Source organism: Coloeus monedula (genome assembly GCF_965178545.1).
Source record: "Coloeus monedula genome assembly, chromosome: 8".
Classification (NCBI taxonomy): Eukaryota; Metazoa; Chordata; class Aves; order Passeriformes; family Corvidae; genus Coloeus; species Coloeus monedula.
Window position 1 is genome coordinate 11,545,624 of NC_138788.1, and position 15,989 is coordinate 11,561,612.

The following is a 15,989-nucleotide window of genomic DNA, read 5'->3' on the forward strand; positions in this document are numbered from 1 at the left end:
ATTGAGCCATCTTAGACTTGAATAAAATTTAGTTCAGACATTAGAGAGCAGAAGAATGCATCTTGGAACTATGTGAAGCCAAACTGTGCACTAGGAAATGCAGGCAGGCATACTGCAGTAACAGTTCATTGTAAAATTCAATATTGTTGATATTTGCTTTCAAAACACACTCCCCTGCCTCCCATCCTTTCCTTCTGTCATTTCAGACAAATCTGTGGTTAAGGGATTCCGTGCACCTCAGTCGTCCACTTCTCAAACCTCATCTAAACACACACCTCACTTGGTAAAGCAAAACCATTCTTATCCATCACTCATGTCCATTGCAGAAACCTCGTCCTCTGCAAGCCTAAATTAAGTGTATTCCACTGACCTCTTCCAAAAGTATCTTACTAGCGTGTAATCACATCCCTGTGTTCTTAGCTTCCCCTTCTAAACTGTTCCTTCACATTTCCTCTATAGAAATGCCAGTTCCATTTCCATAAAGTTTTGTCATCGTCTTTTGCCATCACCTCTGTTTTCTTCCTCATTCTTCACCGATTGTTCTGTTTCCCCAGTCTGCTTATTTCTACATCCTTATTAAAATTTCTATACCTTTACACAAAACAAAACAAGACCCCCCTCACCACTAGCATTATGCCTTCAGTAACTACAAACTAAATTACCTACACAGAATATTCCTTTCATTATTTACTTATTTGCCTCTGATTGGAAGATTTTACACTGTAGACATATATGGAATGGAGAGAATTTCTCATTTCTTATTATTACTGATTCAGGTCTCCCGACAGAACACATCTACAATTCTTCCTGTATGATTTAAGTGAGCTTCTGAAGAATTTCTGGTATGCATTGGACATTACTATGCAAAAATCAAGTACAAAGAATGGTCAAATAAAAACTGATTTAAAAAAAAAAAAAAAGCCAGCTAGTTTAATTCCAGAGCGTTAGTTCTGAGCTGTCAGATCTCCATAGCATACACTATAAAGTTTCTAGGTAGCTTTGTAGGAATTTTATATTAGAAAAATCAAAACAAAACCGGCAAAAAAAACCCAAACCAACAAAAACTCCAGAAAACAACAAATTAAGTCATACTACACCAAAACAGGAATTTTGGAGAAATTTTAGCAGCAATGTTATAAGAAAACAGCCAGTTAGAAATGCCTGCCCAAAATCTACTTCCTTTCCTTCACAACATCTTTACACGGGTCTTAACCAGCAAGTCAATTCCTATAACCCAAAACGCAGAGGAAACAGCAGAACAGCCCTGGTTTCGCTGCAGCATAAGGGCAGCAGGAATGGAAGTTCCCAGTCCGTGCCCAGCACATGACACCTACGTAATGGAGAGCTGAGGCTCAGAATTTCCTCCCGTGCAGCACCTTCCGCAGTACTTTCGTTTTTTCTGGGTATAATGGTAACGGGAAGCCGGGGCTACCCACACTCCCTGCCCGAGCGCAGCCAGAGGAGCGGCACAGCAGCTCTTGGCTCCTGGGCAAGCACAGAGCAGGGACAGGCTCCGGGGTACCCCAGCTGGGAGAGGACATGGTCCTGGAGAGCCAGGTAAGTCTGCACAGTGCTGTGGGCTCTTCTGTCTGCTCCGTGTTCTGCTGGTGCTTTAGGAGGCTCGTTCGGCTCCAGGAAAACCACAGTGACAGTAGCTCTGTGCTGGGTATGGCAGGGTTCAGCCACCCCCAGACGCACAGCCATGCACGACACAGTGATTTAATGCTATGCTACAGAGAAAGCACACTTAAAATTGTGCTTTAATTTAATTTCAGGTTATACATTCACTGGTTATTCTGTGCATTGCATCGTGCTTGGGTCACTTGTAATGAATCGATGCCGCGCAGAAGGAAGATTACATGGCGGTAGCTTTACGCAATGGTGGTGTGGAGAAATGGAAACCGAGGTTAATATTTCATGTTACTGTGGTCTGTGAACTTTTTTTTGCTCTGGAGTGGTGTAACAGAAAAGACAGAAACATAGATTTGAATGTTTGAATGAATATTCACCAAGTGAGATGGCTTCAGTATTGTGCAGGCAGGTTTAAAGTGATGCAGTACACTGCATCACAAACACAGAATCAAAGTTCTCTTGCAGGGATGTTTGAATTTGTCCTTTGGAGTCAAACCCATCCCAAGCTCAGGTGATGTTTCCAGAACATCAGCAGTCAAGTTTCAAATATTTGCAGCAAAGATAGGTACTTCTTCTCAAAGATTTCTCTCAGTCCCTCCTTTTCCAAGTTAAGCAGCAACGCTGTAATTTCAAGAGTAACAGGGCATTTGAATTGCAATATGCACCTGCTGTCACCTTATGCAACAGAATAAAAAATATTTTCTGTAAGATCAAAAAAATAGGTTTTATTTTCAAAAAATTGCAAAGGGATGCTTTCATTTTAACTTCTGCTACACCAAAACCACTATCATGATACCTTACAGAGAAATAAAGGTTTCTGCTGCAACAAATAAGATCCGACTCTGGACTAAGTTTCTCTATCTGGTGAATTAAAGCTTTAAGTGGATTGGTAGGGACCTGATGCACATAAGTCGTGCAATCCCTTGAGAAATGATTTTCAAATTAACTAATAAGATATTGCACTGTGTATAGCTTATTAGAAAGAAACACTGAGCAGCAACAGCACATAGCTACTGTGCCTGGGATTTAAAAGCCGGATTTAGCTGTCATGTCCATAATTCTTAGTGCATTGGTTATGTAAAGGAGTAGGTGAGAGGAGGGTTTAGTTTCATATTAAGGAAAGTAAAAAGGCTCTGCAGAATGTAATTGCAGGATTAGTAAAAAGTATAAGGCAGCTTTGCTCTGCTATCAAAGAGCATACAAGCTTTACATATCAAGGCAATTCATGGAAATACTCATATAGAAAACTTGAATAATTGAAAATGAGATTGGTCTTACATTAAAGGATAAAACAGATGTTTTCATATTAAAAAAATCATATGTGTAGTGAAGAACTTGGTAAATTTTCACAGGAAAATTTAAAGGTTAATTCCACAATGGGAGGGAATAATATTCAAGAGCTTTTTTACCAACCCTGATAGTTACTTTAGTAATATCTCTGCAACTTTCTAGATGTTCAAGAGATCCACATGTCACAGGATTTCTATGCATGAGAACATTTTGACAGTAATTGCCATCCATCTTGAGGGGGAAAGTTAAAGGTAAAGAGACAAAGCAAGCAAATGCCTTGAGAATAATTTTTAGACAGAGAATCACAGTATGGGGACAACACTTAAGAACAGAGAAACTATTAAGGCAAGAGATGAGGTGAGTAGTTGAACCTAGCTGGGCAGAAAAAGGGGAAATCATAAGAATTAAGGGTGAAAACTTGTCAGTTTTAGTAATATATACAACCCTGATCACAGAAAATGAAGTTATCATAAAAACATTCTTTAACAAAGCTGCTGTTTCAAAACTAGAAGGGTACAAAAATTTGAGATTGCACACCAGAATGCATCAGTGAAGTCTACCAAGGTAGCACTACACCTAGGGTAAAGAAGTGCTAAGGGAGGAAATCCCAGGGAAAAAGTAATCATTGATTTAGCCTCATGCAAAAGTCACCTACAGGGCACAAGTGATCTAGTTGTATGTGATTGCAAAAAGGGGCAATTAAAAATAAAATTTAAAACCATTACAGAGAACTGGAGTGAAAGTGCTTTGCTTAGAATACATATAAAGACAGGGACTACTGCTTTCTAATTTGTGAAACCAACTTCAGAACTTCCCCACTGAAACAGAACAGATGTCATTTTTTAATGCAGATGACATTAGAGGAACTGAAAATATAATAAATGCATAAATGGTTCACGTGGAAACAAAGGTTATCAAAATAATTATTTGATGCTTTGACACGGAAGGACCTCTAGTTTCAACCTTTAGCTGCGACTGTCATGGACTTAGATTACCCTTTGTCACACAGCCAGCCTTGCAGCAGCCCTTGCACAACTCCTGTCCTGTCCTAAGGAGACACAAATCAGCCTTGCTGTCACATCCCATTAGGAGCTAAGCTGATAAAACCTACTGGGATTCCAAGGTGACATCGCTTCTTTCATTACGTTTGTCACAATATTGATTAGATTAGGTCTGGAGCCCATCTTTGGCCTGCCACTGACCCATCACATCTCCTGGGAAATTCTGCAGAGTAGGACACAAAATTGAAAATGACTGGAACAATAGAGATGTTCAAGATGGTCATAGCTCATGGGACTCACACAGATGTGACAAGTACTGATTTTTACTAACTATGCATCCTAATACATTAATCCCAAACTTGACAACTACATATTACATTATCTCCTCCACGGTAGTCAGCCTTCAGGAGCTTAATGGCATGAAAATAACCCACCAAAGATTTTCATTTCTTTCACTGGAATAAATAACAACATGGTCGAAGTGCTGCCTGGCTAATTTTCTCTATCAAAATTTTAAAGAGTAAATAAAGAGCAGGTTGGTTTGCTGTCTGTGTAGCAAACCTTGTATCAGTTGTCTCCCGTGGCATGTTTAGTTTTAGATGTTTCACTCACACAGGACAGCTGAAGATTCAGTTCAGAGAACTGCACAGCTGAGCCATATGGCATCCACATAATGGTAGCAGTCAACAGCTAAAGACCCCTACACCTGTTCTTACGTGTTCAACAGGCTTTACTTATTGGCATTAAACACTTCTAATATAATACATTCTCTGTGTTGATAGAGGCTTTGTATGTGACAGATTTGATAGTTCCAAAGGCAAAAAGGACTACTCCGAATTGCTAAAAAAGTTTTCAGATTTAGACAGAATGAAAGTTGGTGATTTCTATATTATTTTAAATCTTTTTCAGTATTAGGTCAGCTTTTCCTGTTTCACATGTGGGCTGCTTTACAAATACCATCAGTAGGCATAGCTGAACTGCAAGGAGCCTGAGCAATAAGTTCAGTAAATGTCACTCCTTTTACCTACACCTTTACCTCCCACATATAACACCCACTCCCTCTGACAGCACCAAACCTATGGTTTGAATTTTCCTTTCTTCTAAGTGTTCTCTCCTTCTCCTTATCTTCACACAGCTTTGCAAAATAGGACAGCTAAGCAATCAGCATTCCATAAGTAAAATAAACATTCCTATTTGCAGCAGGGAAGCTGTAGCACATCTGTCCCACGCAGTAAAACCCCTGTCAGAAGAGGACCCAGTGTGATAGCCCAGGAACCTCGGGGTCTCACGGAACAAGAGCTTCCAAATTTGATTCTTGTATGCTTCGAAGGATAAAGCAACATGAAGCAGAACAAGAACAGTGTGTTTCATTCAGTTTAGTATGGCAGAACACTGCTTGTTTTATTTCCATGGGAATAGAAAAAACATATCAAGAAGGAAAAAAACCAAACATCCAAGATTTTTTTCTGTATAAAATGTTATTTCTCAAACATGCATATGAAAATACATATTTCAGTTTGCTGCTTTGATCTTTTCACAACTGTTAAGATTCCTTTAAGTCCTAGAGATCCTCTCACCCTGTTCTTAAACTAGCCATTCTTTTTTTCTTTCAGAAAAAAAGGAGTCGAGTTTCTCTTAATATAATCCCAGCTATTTTTTTAATAGAAAATTTTTGTATGCTACTGAAAGATTTGACACATAATTAGCATTCCATTGAAAAAGACTTTAAAAATTAAGACCACACAGAGAAAGAACAATACTTGATTATGGGTTTAGTTTAAATAAACTTGCTTTAAATGCACTCTAGGATATTTAAATTGAATGAGATGCAGCTATCTATACCCATAAATAATACTCCAAGCCCCAATAAACTCATCCAACATATCTTCATGCTCTGCAGAATTTTACCTGTAGGTTATTACTATGCAGACTTCAATTAAGATGCAATAACAGCTTTTACATCGAAAAACTATGGTTTGCACCTTGAGGATGTAAAAAAAGCAATATTCTGAGGACTGCCCAGGATCAATCTTTTTATGCTTTAAGGGCTGAAAATTGTGGGAGGAGGTTTCAGCCAGAACTAGAAGGTTTTCTCTTTGGAAGGGTACAGTTCTTCTCCCAAATAAAAATGTTCAGAAGATCCCTTCCTGCATTATCAAACAATATCCTCTAATTGTATTACACTTATGCCCTTGCTTAAACCATTAAAATCTAAGTGGTACAACAGCTGCACTCTTCACACATTATAAAATAATGAAATCCTGAGCACAGACCAAAACGAAAAAGTAACCTTTCCTCAACACCATAATATACCATTAAAAAAAAAAATAAAGCAGATATTTTTGTTGCACATTAATATCTTTGTTTACAAAACCCCACGACCACTTATTTTGCCCAGAATACACGACACAAATCTGAGGGGACATTTGCATTAAAATTCTTCATTCATATTGACATGGGAAGAACCTTTCCTTCCTCAAAGAAAGCAACATGCAGTACACATGTGTGGAGAAAGTAACTTTTCAGAAGTTTTAAATAGCTTTAGTGTCAAATAGACCCTGACCCACTTCTGTGTTCCTATATCTTCACCCTCTTTTCTGCATTCCCTCCTCACATGCACTACTTTCCCAGCTCATCCACACCTCCTGCTGTGGCCCCAGCAGGTCCATGCCCTGCCTTGATCCCGTCTCCTTACTAATCCAATATGTGGCCCAGCTGTCTTTGGCAGCATTAATTACATTCCTCTCCTGTCCTATCAATTGCTGGCCTCTTCATTACCACTGCTGGCTTTGGTTACCAGGAAGAGGATTTATTTCTATTCCCTGCTTCCCTTCGCTCCCCATCATCTTCTGGTCTCACCAAAGAGATGCGCTGGAGTCCTGCGCATGAGCCTAAGCAAACCTCCAGCTCTGCCACCTGGTACTTTGCAACCCAGAAAGAAGAAACTCGAGCTGAAGGCTGAGAGTTCTTGCTCTGTGCAGATCACAGACTGTGACAGAAATGGACATGACACCGCTGGTTTTGTTTGATGGTTTCTGATGTGTCTTCCCACTAGAGAAACAGAAAGCCAAGACACCCTAAAGCTACCTCTCAGCTGTATGAGTTTGATACTTTGCAGACTTCAGAAGGAAGAGGGTGAAGATGCAAAAAAAGCTTTGTCAATCATTTGGACTATGCGCAGCTTGCTTGTGTCAGGGTGCTGTCCTCTCCCTGGTGATTGTTTCAGCCAGAATCTAAGGTATAAATGTGTCCCCTGCCCACAGTGCCTCTACCTGCAGAGAAAGAGCTTGCAAGTCAAGTTTGAAAAGTACTATAGAGCATGTCAAAAGAAGTGTACAGGAACCCACTTCTTTGAAATTGCTGACATTTTGGAGGATGAAAGAAGCTTCAAATCTCCAGGGCTCCCGCCTTACAGGCACTAAGGAAAAATAAATCCCTTGAAAAGAAAAGAAAAAGAAGAAGAGAAACTGCCTATCTCTGTTTTTAGAAGTTCATATATTTAAATCCCTTGAGAAAGGGAATAGTTTGGGAAACTGACAGTGAAAAATAGAAGACTGAAAATAAGTCTGATTTTTCTGATATGTTTTAATTTTATTTTTTTAATGAGAAATGGGGTTTGAAATAAATGTAATCTGAAAAAGCAATATAATTTACCCACCAAAAGGCAAGAAGTTAGGAAAACACCATCTAGAAATAGTCTGGCCAAAATTTAATTTGCTTTCAGAGACTGCACATGTTTATCATCAGCAATAGGCATCCCATTACTGGTTTTGCCACCAGCCAATAACAGAAATGCATGTTGCTTCTTTATTTTTCTTTTTATTCAAGTAATAGCCTTCCTTACAAGACAGAGTAAGTGAATCCTAAAACTGGTACTGTAAATCTCAGTAATACACGCAACCCTTTTAGCCAAACTGGATGTTTGAAAGTAAACTAGAACAGCCCTACCACACTGAGGGCAGCTTTGTCTCACCCACTGGTGTCTGCAGATGCAGGGCTGAACAACATCTATCACTGGCTTTGATAACCACTTGAAACAAGAAGAATAATGCTGCTCTACTTGGAGCAGATGGGCAAGTTAGGATAGCAGAGCTGCAGGAAGCACACTAAGCTGAAGTGGGGTGTGACCAGACCTCTGCCCTGTGCCCAGGTCTATGGGCAGAGACTGGGGACAAATTAAAGCAATTGCCAGGTTTCTCTGACTTGTGTCATGGGGCATCCATATGTATTTTAGGACGAAAACCAGACAGTACTGAATGCTTTCAAATTATAACCAGAATCTAGTTTGGACCCATTATTTTATATTATCTTCTGACCTTGCTTTTGCCACAGGAAAAAAAGCTCTGAAAACCATGTTTACATACTTAAATGAGAAAAGGAACTGCTATCCCCTTATATTTTTCTTTTCTGAAGGTCTTAAGGGAGGAGTGAGAACACATAGTAAATAAATAGCTTAACAGACTGTAAACAACTAAAGCTTTGCCTCTTGCAAAACTATAGCCCCTGTGATTAATGTTTCAGGAATTATATTAAAATGCAATAACTTTCCCTGTAGACTGGTGATACCCAGGAGAAAAGATTCTCTGCCTTGAATAAGACCATGAAATTTGATTTGTGTATTCTAAAGAAAGAAATAACAATCTCTTAATTTAGATAGATTTCTTAACAAAGGCAGCATCTTCCTGTTTTGATCACAAATTAAACAATAAAAATAAAGAAGTCAGGCTGTCTGACTGCATGAAAGAAAGGGAGAATCTGCATGAAGTAGGCCTCTCTTGTAATTAATAATAAGAAATTGACAGGCAATACATCTACTCTGCACCTTCCAGTATCGTGACTCAGAACTGTACTGTAAAAGCTGTACACACTGCTAACAGCTCCTTTCTTTAAGGGCTGCTTGTGCTAAAGAAAACTTGTGAACTGAGTAAAGAATTTAGGGCATCAGTCACTGCTGGACTAAGATAACATCTCAGAAACTTCAGGGGTGGTTGTGGAGTTTGCTCTTACTCTTTGGTACTTTCTCACCACTCAGACCAATAATTAGGCATGTGATGACTGACCTTAATTTTTAGGGAACAGACTCTAGCAGACTTGTTAAAGGATAGAGGAAAACCCATAAATTAAGATTAAATGCAGCACACACGCACATGCACAGATGCAATCAGCACTAAACCAGTGCTCCAGGCAGAGGTGCCCTTACCAGGCTCTCTCCCCCTGGCCAGGGTAAGGCTGGCTCTTCCCAAATGCTGCCTTCCCCACTCTGTTCCCATGACAGCAAGCTCAAATTTCACCTCAAGTTTAGCAACTCTGTTCTGCACCATGGTCACTGATTAATGCCATGACCCTTGACTCACTAACCTCAGCAGTAACAAAACAGAAGGCTCTGGGCTTACAGCCCCAAATTTTAAATTGGTTTTAGGGATGGTCCTTGCTGGGGGGCAACAGTGGAACTTGTAGAGATGTTTTGCATGAATAAACAGAGATAATTTTTACCCCTCTTAGCCTTTTCTGAAATTTAGTAGCAATAGAAAAGTAAACAGGTAACTGTTCCAGCACAGCCTTAAATAATTCAAAGAATCACACTCTGCCTACCTGAAAAATTCAGAGCAGGCCCTGTAACAGTAAACAGGTTTTTAATCAATTCTAAAATCATAAGAATACAGAAGATAGATGACACTAAAACTTAATTTATTTTCTATTCGGCAGAATTTAATAGAGCCTGAATGGCCCTCTCAGAAAACTGAAATAGGAACACAAGTTTTAAATAAACTTCTTCTGGGCACATCTGCAGGGAACAGTTCACGATCAAGCAGTCCTTGAAATTTCTCATGCCATTTGCTGTTATAGCAATACACAAGTTTTAACCACTGCAAGGAGCTTCAGCTTGTTCTTCCTAGTGATCTTAACTGGAAAAATCCTGAAAAAAGCAGGTCATTGCAGCACGGGGACTCAAACAATCCCTGTGCTTCCAGAGGGGAGAGGCCAAGCAATGCCGGAAAATGGAAGTCAAACGTTCAGATGGCACTTGGCAAGGAAGAAACTAGTGATGGGTCCAGGCCAGCCAGGCTCTCCTGCAGCCATGATTCACCCAGTATGTGACGCAGGACATCGCTTCCACCTGCACATGCAACACCCAGAGCTTAGGGGCTGCAGCCAGGACCCCCTCGCTGCCTGGCTTTGGCACAACAGGGCCCCAAGGCTCTCCTGAAGCACACAGCTCACACAAATCCCTCGGGAATAGATCTCTGTTGGGAGAACTAACCCGGAGCGGCCTCTTTGAAGTACAAGGGAACACTGGCTACATTTCAAAGCAATACTAGTACCAAGCAATGAGAGGACTCTTATATTTTAAAACATGGATTTCTTGATTTTCCAAAGGGCAGAGAGTAGCAAGTAGGACTATGAGGCGGCAGAGCCATCTGGGCAGCACTGGGGAGTGGGGCTGGGCAGGGAGGCTGAGCTCCCCAAGCAGGTGAGGGAGGCCAGAGGCCGCCCTGGAGGCTGGGTCACAGGAGCACTCGGAGGGCACAGCCTGAGCACCATGGTGCATCACGGCAGGCAGCAGCACCCTTCTCTGCCTTGAAGTGATGGCAAGGAGATAAAAGCCTCTAGTGTGAAAACAAGCCTGGAGAGCAGAAGCAAACTCTTCCCCTGTACTATGTAGGCTGCTCTGGAGCCTGCCAGCAGGCACTGCCACCGAACAGCTGCAAGAGTAGGCACGGGCAGGAGCACAAAGACGTAGCCTTAAGGATATTCACCACTGGCACCAGGAACAAGCGCTCGTCTGTTCCCGTGCCAGTGGCTGAGTCACAACAAGCTGACACCCTTTGGCACATTGCACCGCCGCTTGCTGCAGTGATGGCCTTCGGATGCATCAGCAGCTCAACTCACTGCTACAGCACTGCTGCTCCTCATACCCTCGTCCCTGTGTTCTGACCCAATTATTTTCCATGAAGTTACTTAAGGCATGGAAAAAAACCTCCAACAACCAAGTGCAAGAGGAGCAGAGGGGAACATAGTTTGTTGAGCCCATAATCTTAGAGCTAAATCTCTAATTCCAGTAAAAAAATATTCTTTTTACATGATTGTCAGGCAGAGAAAGCTACTGCCAGCATTTTGTACCCTGGTTCTGAGCACTCATAATATCTGTTTAAATTAGCAAGCAATCAGCACCCACGGGAATTGACATCCCATACACAGTATTCCAGTTGTACATTCTCTCCTCATTCTTTTCTGCCATGGAAATCTTTATTGCACAGGGCTTGTTTTGACAAGATATCTCTTTTTTATTCAAGAATTCTATGTACTTTTCACTCAGATTTTCAGATTCAGTCAGTCTCTATATCCTCGAGCTGTGTGTAACATCAACATAAAATAACAAACAGAACTCAACAATCAAAATTATTTTCTCTTTCTTAGTAGAAAAAGTCATACTACATTGGTGCCAACCAGTGAGATTAACACAAAAATGTTCACTATCAGTTATGCATTAATAGAAAATTATAACTCTTGAAGTGGAACGGATCTAAAGACCAAAGAAGTCAGAATTTGGCTATTTACTGAATTTTGAGCATAACATAACTGTTTCCATGTAAGAATGAGAACTGAAATTACCTCATGTTAAAGGCACTATCAAAACCTAAACCAAGGCTCAGCTACACTGCATCTATAAAACACCCATTTCTTATCAACTCCCATTCCTTTTCAGTTCACATTCCTACATGCAATGCATCTTTCCCCATACCTGTAACAAGAAAAGTCATTTATATTTACCTATGTGATCACAGCAGGAGTGCTACCAAAACATTTTTCCCCAGACCAAAGTACTAAGACCATCCACAGGATAACAACTGGGTACTTGTTTTGTGCCTCTGACAGAAATCATGCATGATGTCTTTCCCCACTGCTTTATTCTCCTTTATTCTCTCATTGACAGTAGCTATTCCTTTCACATTACGGACAGCATAGATACAGATGCAGCAAAAAATTCATTTTTTAAATAATGACAAAGAATGCCTTCCTATTTCTGACAAAACATTAAATGATACAATTCCTGATGTAGTATATATTCATACTGATGATATAGAATTCGTTAAAAAAATGAGCTAATAAATCAGCTAATAAAATGTTCCCAAACCAAGCAGGTACCATGCTAGGCTTATGAGGTTTTCAGCAAACCTGAGGTAAGTTTCAGGAGATAAGGATGATTTTAGTATCTTAGGTGGCAATATGGTTTGGACCTAAAGAGAGGACAGCAGCTGTTTCAGTTGAGCTCTGCATTTGAATTTCCAGGGTTTGCAACCCCTATAAACTCAAAACAAAACTCAACTGGTGTGAACTGAAAGAAGATGCTTGAGTGAGAAAACTGCCAGTGGAAACCACTGAGCCTGAGAATCAAAACCAGTGTTCAGATCTGCATTGCACAGATGCTTGACAAGCCTGATGCAAATGTTATGTTTTCTTGCTTATAATTCTAAGCCCAACCATTTTTTTCACTGAAACCAAGCGTTGGGGGGCCAGGGGAAGAAATTAATTTGAAATGGATCTCCTAATGAGCAAAGATCACGGACCCAGCAAGAGCAGGGAAATTGCCTTTGCATATTTAGCTTTCAAGAGAGGGAGGAGAGAAAGAGAGAATGGAACTGTGGACACAGTGGGGAAATTTATGAGAAACGCAAGTTGTGTGGTTCAGGCAGCTTGAGGGAGTGCTGAAAGATTTCAGAAGGTGACCAGATTCCTTTCTCATTAATGAAGGGGCCCTGACTCCAGATCCGCTGAACTCGCTCTGAGTGGAAGGCTATTCAGCTCTCTCCTTTGATTGAAAGCATGAGTCTGTTACTTACGAGCTTTCAGTAGCTTTCCTTTTAATAGGAAGTGGGGGGAAGGGGCAAGAGGACGGCTGGAGGAGGGGAAGGAAAAGATGGGTAGCAAAAAACCACTGGTAGCAGAACATGGGACTTCGAGGGATTTGCAGGACAGGCCTTTGGGGAAAGATTAAAAGCCTACGAGGTGAGTGATGCCTTTCCTGGGCTGATTTTCCTTTCCTTATTATTCACCAACATGCTAAGAAGTAAACTCCTCTGCATCATCAATCCACCCTTACTCTCTTTTTTTCTCATAGTCTTACTAAGTTTATTCTGCTAGCATGGAACTTAAAAAAAAAAGAATTGGTGGGTTTAATTTTTTTTTTTTTTCTGGTAGATATCATCTGTAATTTAATAATGCTAAAAAAGAAAGCCTAAATAAACCAAATCTTGACCATCTCCTCTGCTGCAACAGGGAACATGTAGCCTGCTGTTCTAAATTGTAGACAGTCACGAGCTCTCGTCAGACTTTGTGTGGGCTTGAAATGTGCTTTTAGTCCTTTGCAGCTGAAAACTGAGCACAAATTATCACTAAAAGGATATGAAAAATTATGCTGGGACATTTGCCATAGCTGTAAGGGAATGCTCCTCAAAGCAATCAGAAAAGTGAGCAGATTACTTAGGTGGCTCAGGTTTGAGGACTGCATTGACAGCTAGCTGTTCCTAACAAAGGTTACTTTTTCATATGGGGAAGAAAAAAAAAGACAAAACCTCACTGATTTCTTGAAAGAATTCCACATGTATCACCAATGGCCATGAGAGGTCCTTGCTTGTGGGTGAAGGAGAACACAGCAACAGGGTGTCTAAAGCCTTTTGTACTTAAAAGGGATCGAACCAGAACTCCTGTTCAAATACTTTGAGCATAAGTGCCTTTAGTGAATTTTAAGATATTTAAGCAGGAAAAAAGCTTGTCTAAAAATAATGTGAAATATCATTATAATTATTGTAACAATAGTGTAAGTATTTTGTAGTATGAATTGTAAACCATCAAATTGTAAACACCTGATTCATGGTTTTAAAAGATAGAATATCATTAGCAGTTGAATGAGTATTCAAATCTTTCCAAAGATAACAACTGTGACATGGTTACAGAAAATGCTTTAAACTCACCCACTTGTAGCCAAATGTGTTGAAGCAAGAAGGCTTCAACTGTTGTAGTGTTTGGTCTCATCCACAGTTGTAACTTCTGGGAACAGCTGTTTTATTTTTCAGAGGCAAACTCCAGATATTTTATTCTACTGCAATATTCCAGACCATTTCTCAGACCAGAGTTCAAACACCCAACTAAAGGGTACAATTTTATTTCTATTTAAAAAAAAAAAATCAGCCATGAATTTACCTGTAAGCTCACTGGTTAGCACACAACAGCAAACGATGTCACAGAAAAATTAAAGCTATCACCTTCAAAACTACACTTGGGAGCATTTTAGCATAATAGACTTCTTAAACATCTTTCCTTTTCAACTATGTCAGTATTTCAAATATGAACTAATTTAGTCAAAATATGAAACCAAAGTACACAAAAATGAACAAAGCAAGACACTTAATTACAAATCTCTGAAAACAAGTAGGTGACTTTAAAGTAAACTGAGTGCCCAACAGGCATGCTATTAATCATTCTTTGGGAGGGAAAAAAATCATTTTTTTTAATCAACATCTTGCACTATTTATTAGTCAACAATATGAAAAGAAGAATTGAAAGGTGCAGACAAGAACTGTGGTCTATTTATAAAACAAGGGACTAGATTTTCAGTTATAGGTACTGATCTTCCTGTTGTCTGCAAATGCTGAATCCAGTTCAAACTGTATTTTGCTAGTTTTTATCTGTTGCTAATGAAGAGCCATCAACCCCTTCCGGTCTGTAAAAACTTTGGTTTAAACTGAGCAGAGATCTTGGCTGGAAACTGAACAGGCAACTTCAAGATAAATCTAAGTACTTCCTGTGTGCATCAGCCTGGGAGGTAACTTCAGTGCTGTAACATTTGGAGTGCTGTGCTTGATTCAGTGGAGCTCCTAGGTGTGTAGAGTAGAACAGAGATAGTATATCCAGAGTTTAAAAAAAATTAAGAAATCTTTACATTTTTGCCCTTGGTGAGGCAATATTTACCCGCATTTAAAACACAAAATATCTTCAGAATCAGACTTTGAATCAAGTGTATCAATACAATATAGAGGAAGGAAAAATAAGGAAAAATAGTAGTAATAGAAAGATAAGACCATTTGGCTCAGTAGGGAAAACAGGGACTTTGTGATCACAAGCAGCACCAAGGGGAAAGGAGGGATTAAGTAACACTGAACATCAACCTTTATGTGGGGTCACTTAGATGAGTCCTATTGCCTCTAACAAGTTTTGTACTAATACTCAGATCTGCAGCATTGGACATGAAAACCTACATCACCCCTTCCCTAAGGTTACAATTTTATTACCATTTATATTGAAAGAAGAAAGTGGAATATCCCAGTATCACTAACAAAACAACACTTCCTCACTCTTTAAAACATGCACATACATATACCACAAGAACAATGCTAACTTCTGGCTTGATGCTCTTTGATATATGAACATACGAGACAATTGGAGACATTCCAATTATCTCCAGTTCAAAGTTAGACCAAAATTAGAAGCAGTTATGAATAATGGAGTAGGTTTTAGTAGAAATAGCAATGCTGTACAGAATAAAGATGAGAGTTTAGCTTAGCTGTGAATACATGAACCAGGTGAGCCACACTGCTTCCTTAAACAGACACATTGGAATTGCACATCCTCAGAAGTTCGATTAACAAAACATAGTCAGAACAGTTTTGTGACAGATTATAAATTGTTTTCAGATACAATTTTTATGTTTTGAGGTTAAAATCAGAAGCCAAAGTTTCTTGTGAAAATTCTTCCACTTCTTTAGGAGGGTTTTTTTCATCCATGCCAAAATCTTGTCATTTACCATAGCACCCTAGGAGTCAATATCCCCTCAAAAGATGTATCTTGGAAGGTTCAGTAGCCAACACGGAGATAAACACCAGCTCAGATGAAAGGGTTCCTAAGCAGTCTATTTCCATTCATTGGGAAATTCTCCTGACAATCTAGCATTTTAATTAAAGAATAAAATACTTTCAGGTAGTAATGCTTCTATTTGGATGAGCTATTTTTCTTGGATGTCTATGCCACATTACAGGAAAAGATATGGGGTGAGCATTCCACCATTGC

The 15,989-nt window shown here is 39.7% G+C and overlaps 1 protein-coding gene across 1 annotated transcript in view; it reads left to right on the top strand.

Annotated features, from left to right (window-relative positions):
- The first annotated feature begins 1,477 nt into the window (after nucleotides 1-1,477).
- Nucleotides 1,478-15,989, top strand: part of RASGEF1A (RasGEF domain family member 1A) — a 52,004-nt gene continuing 37,492 nt past the window's right edge. The window contains exon 1 of the mRNA XM_082286077.1: nucleotides 1,478-1,557. Within this exon, the coding sequence (XP_082142203.1) occupies nucleotides 1,540-1,557 (18 nt within the window). The 5' untranslated portion in view covers nucleotides 1,478-1,539. The remainder of the gene's footprint in view (nucleotides 1,558-15,989) is intronic.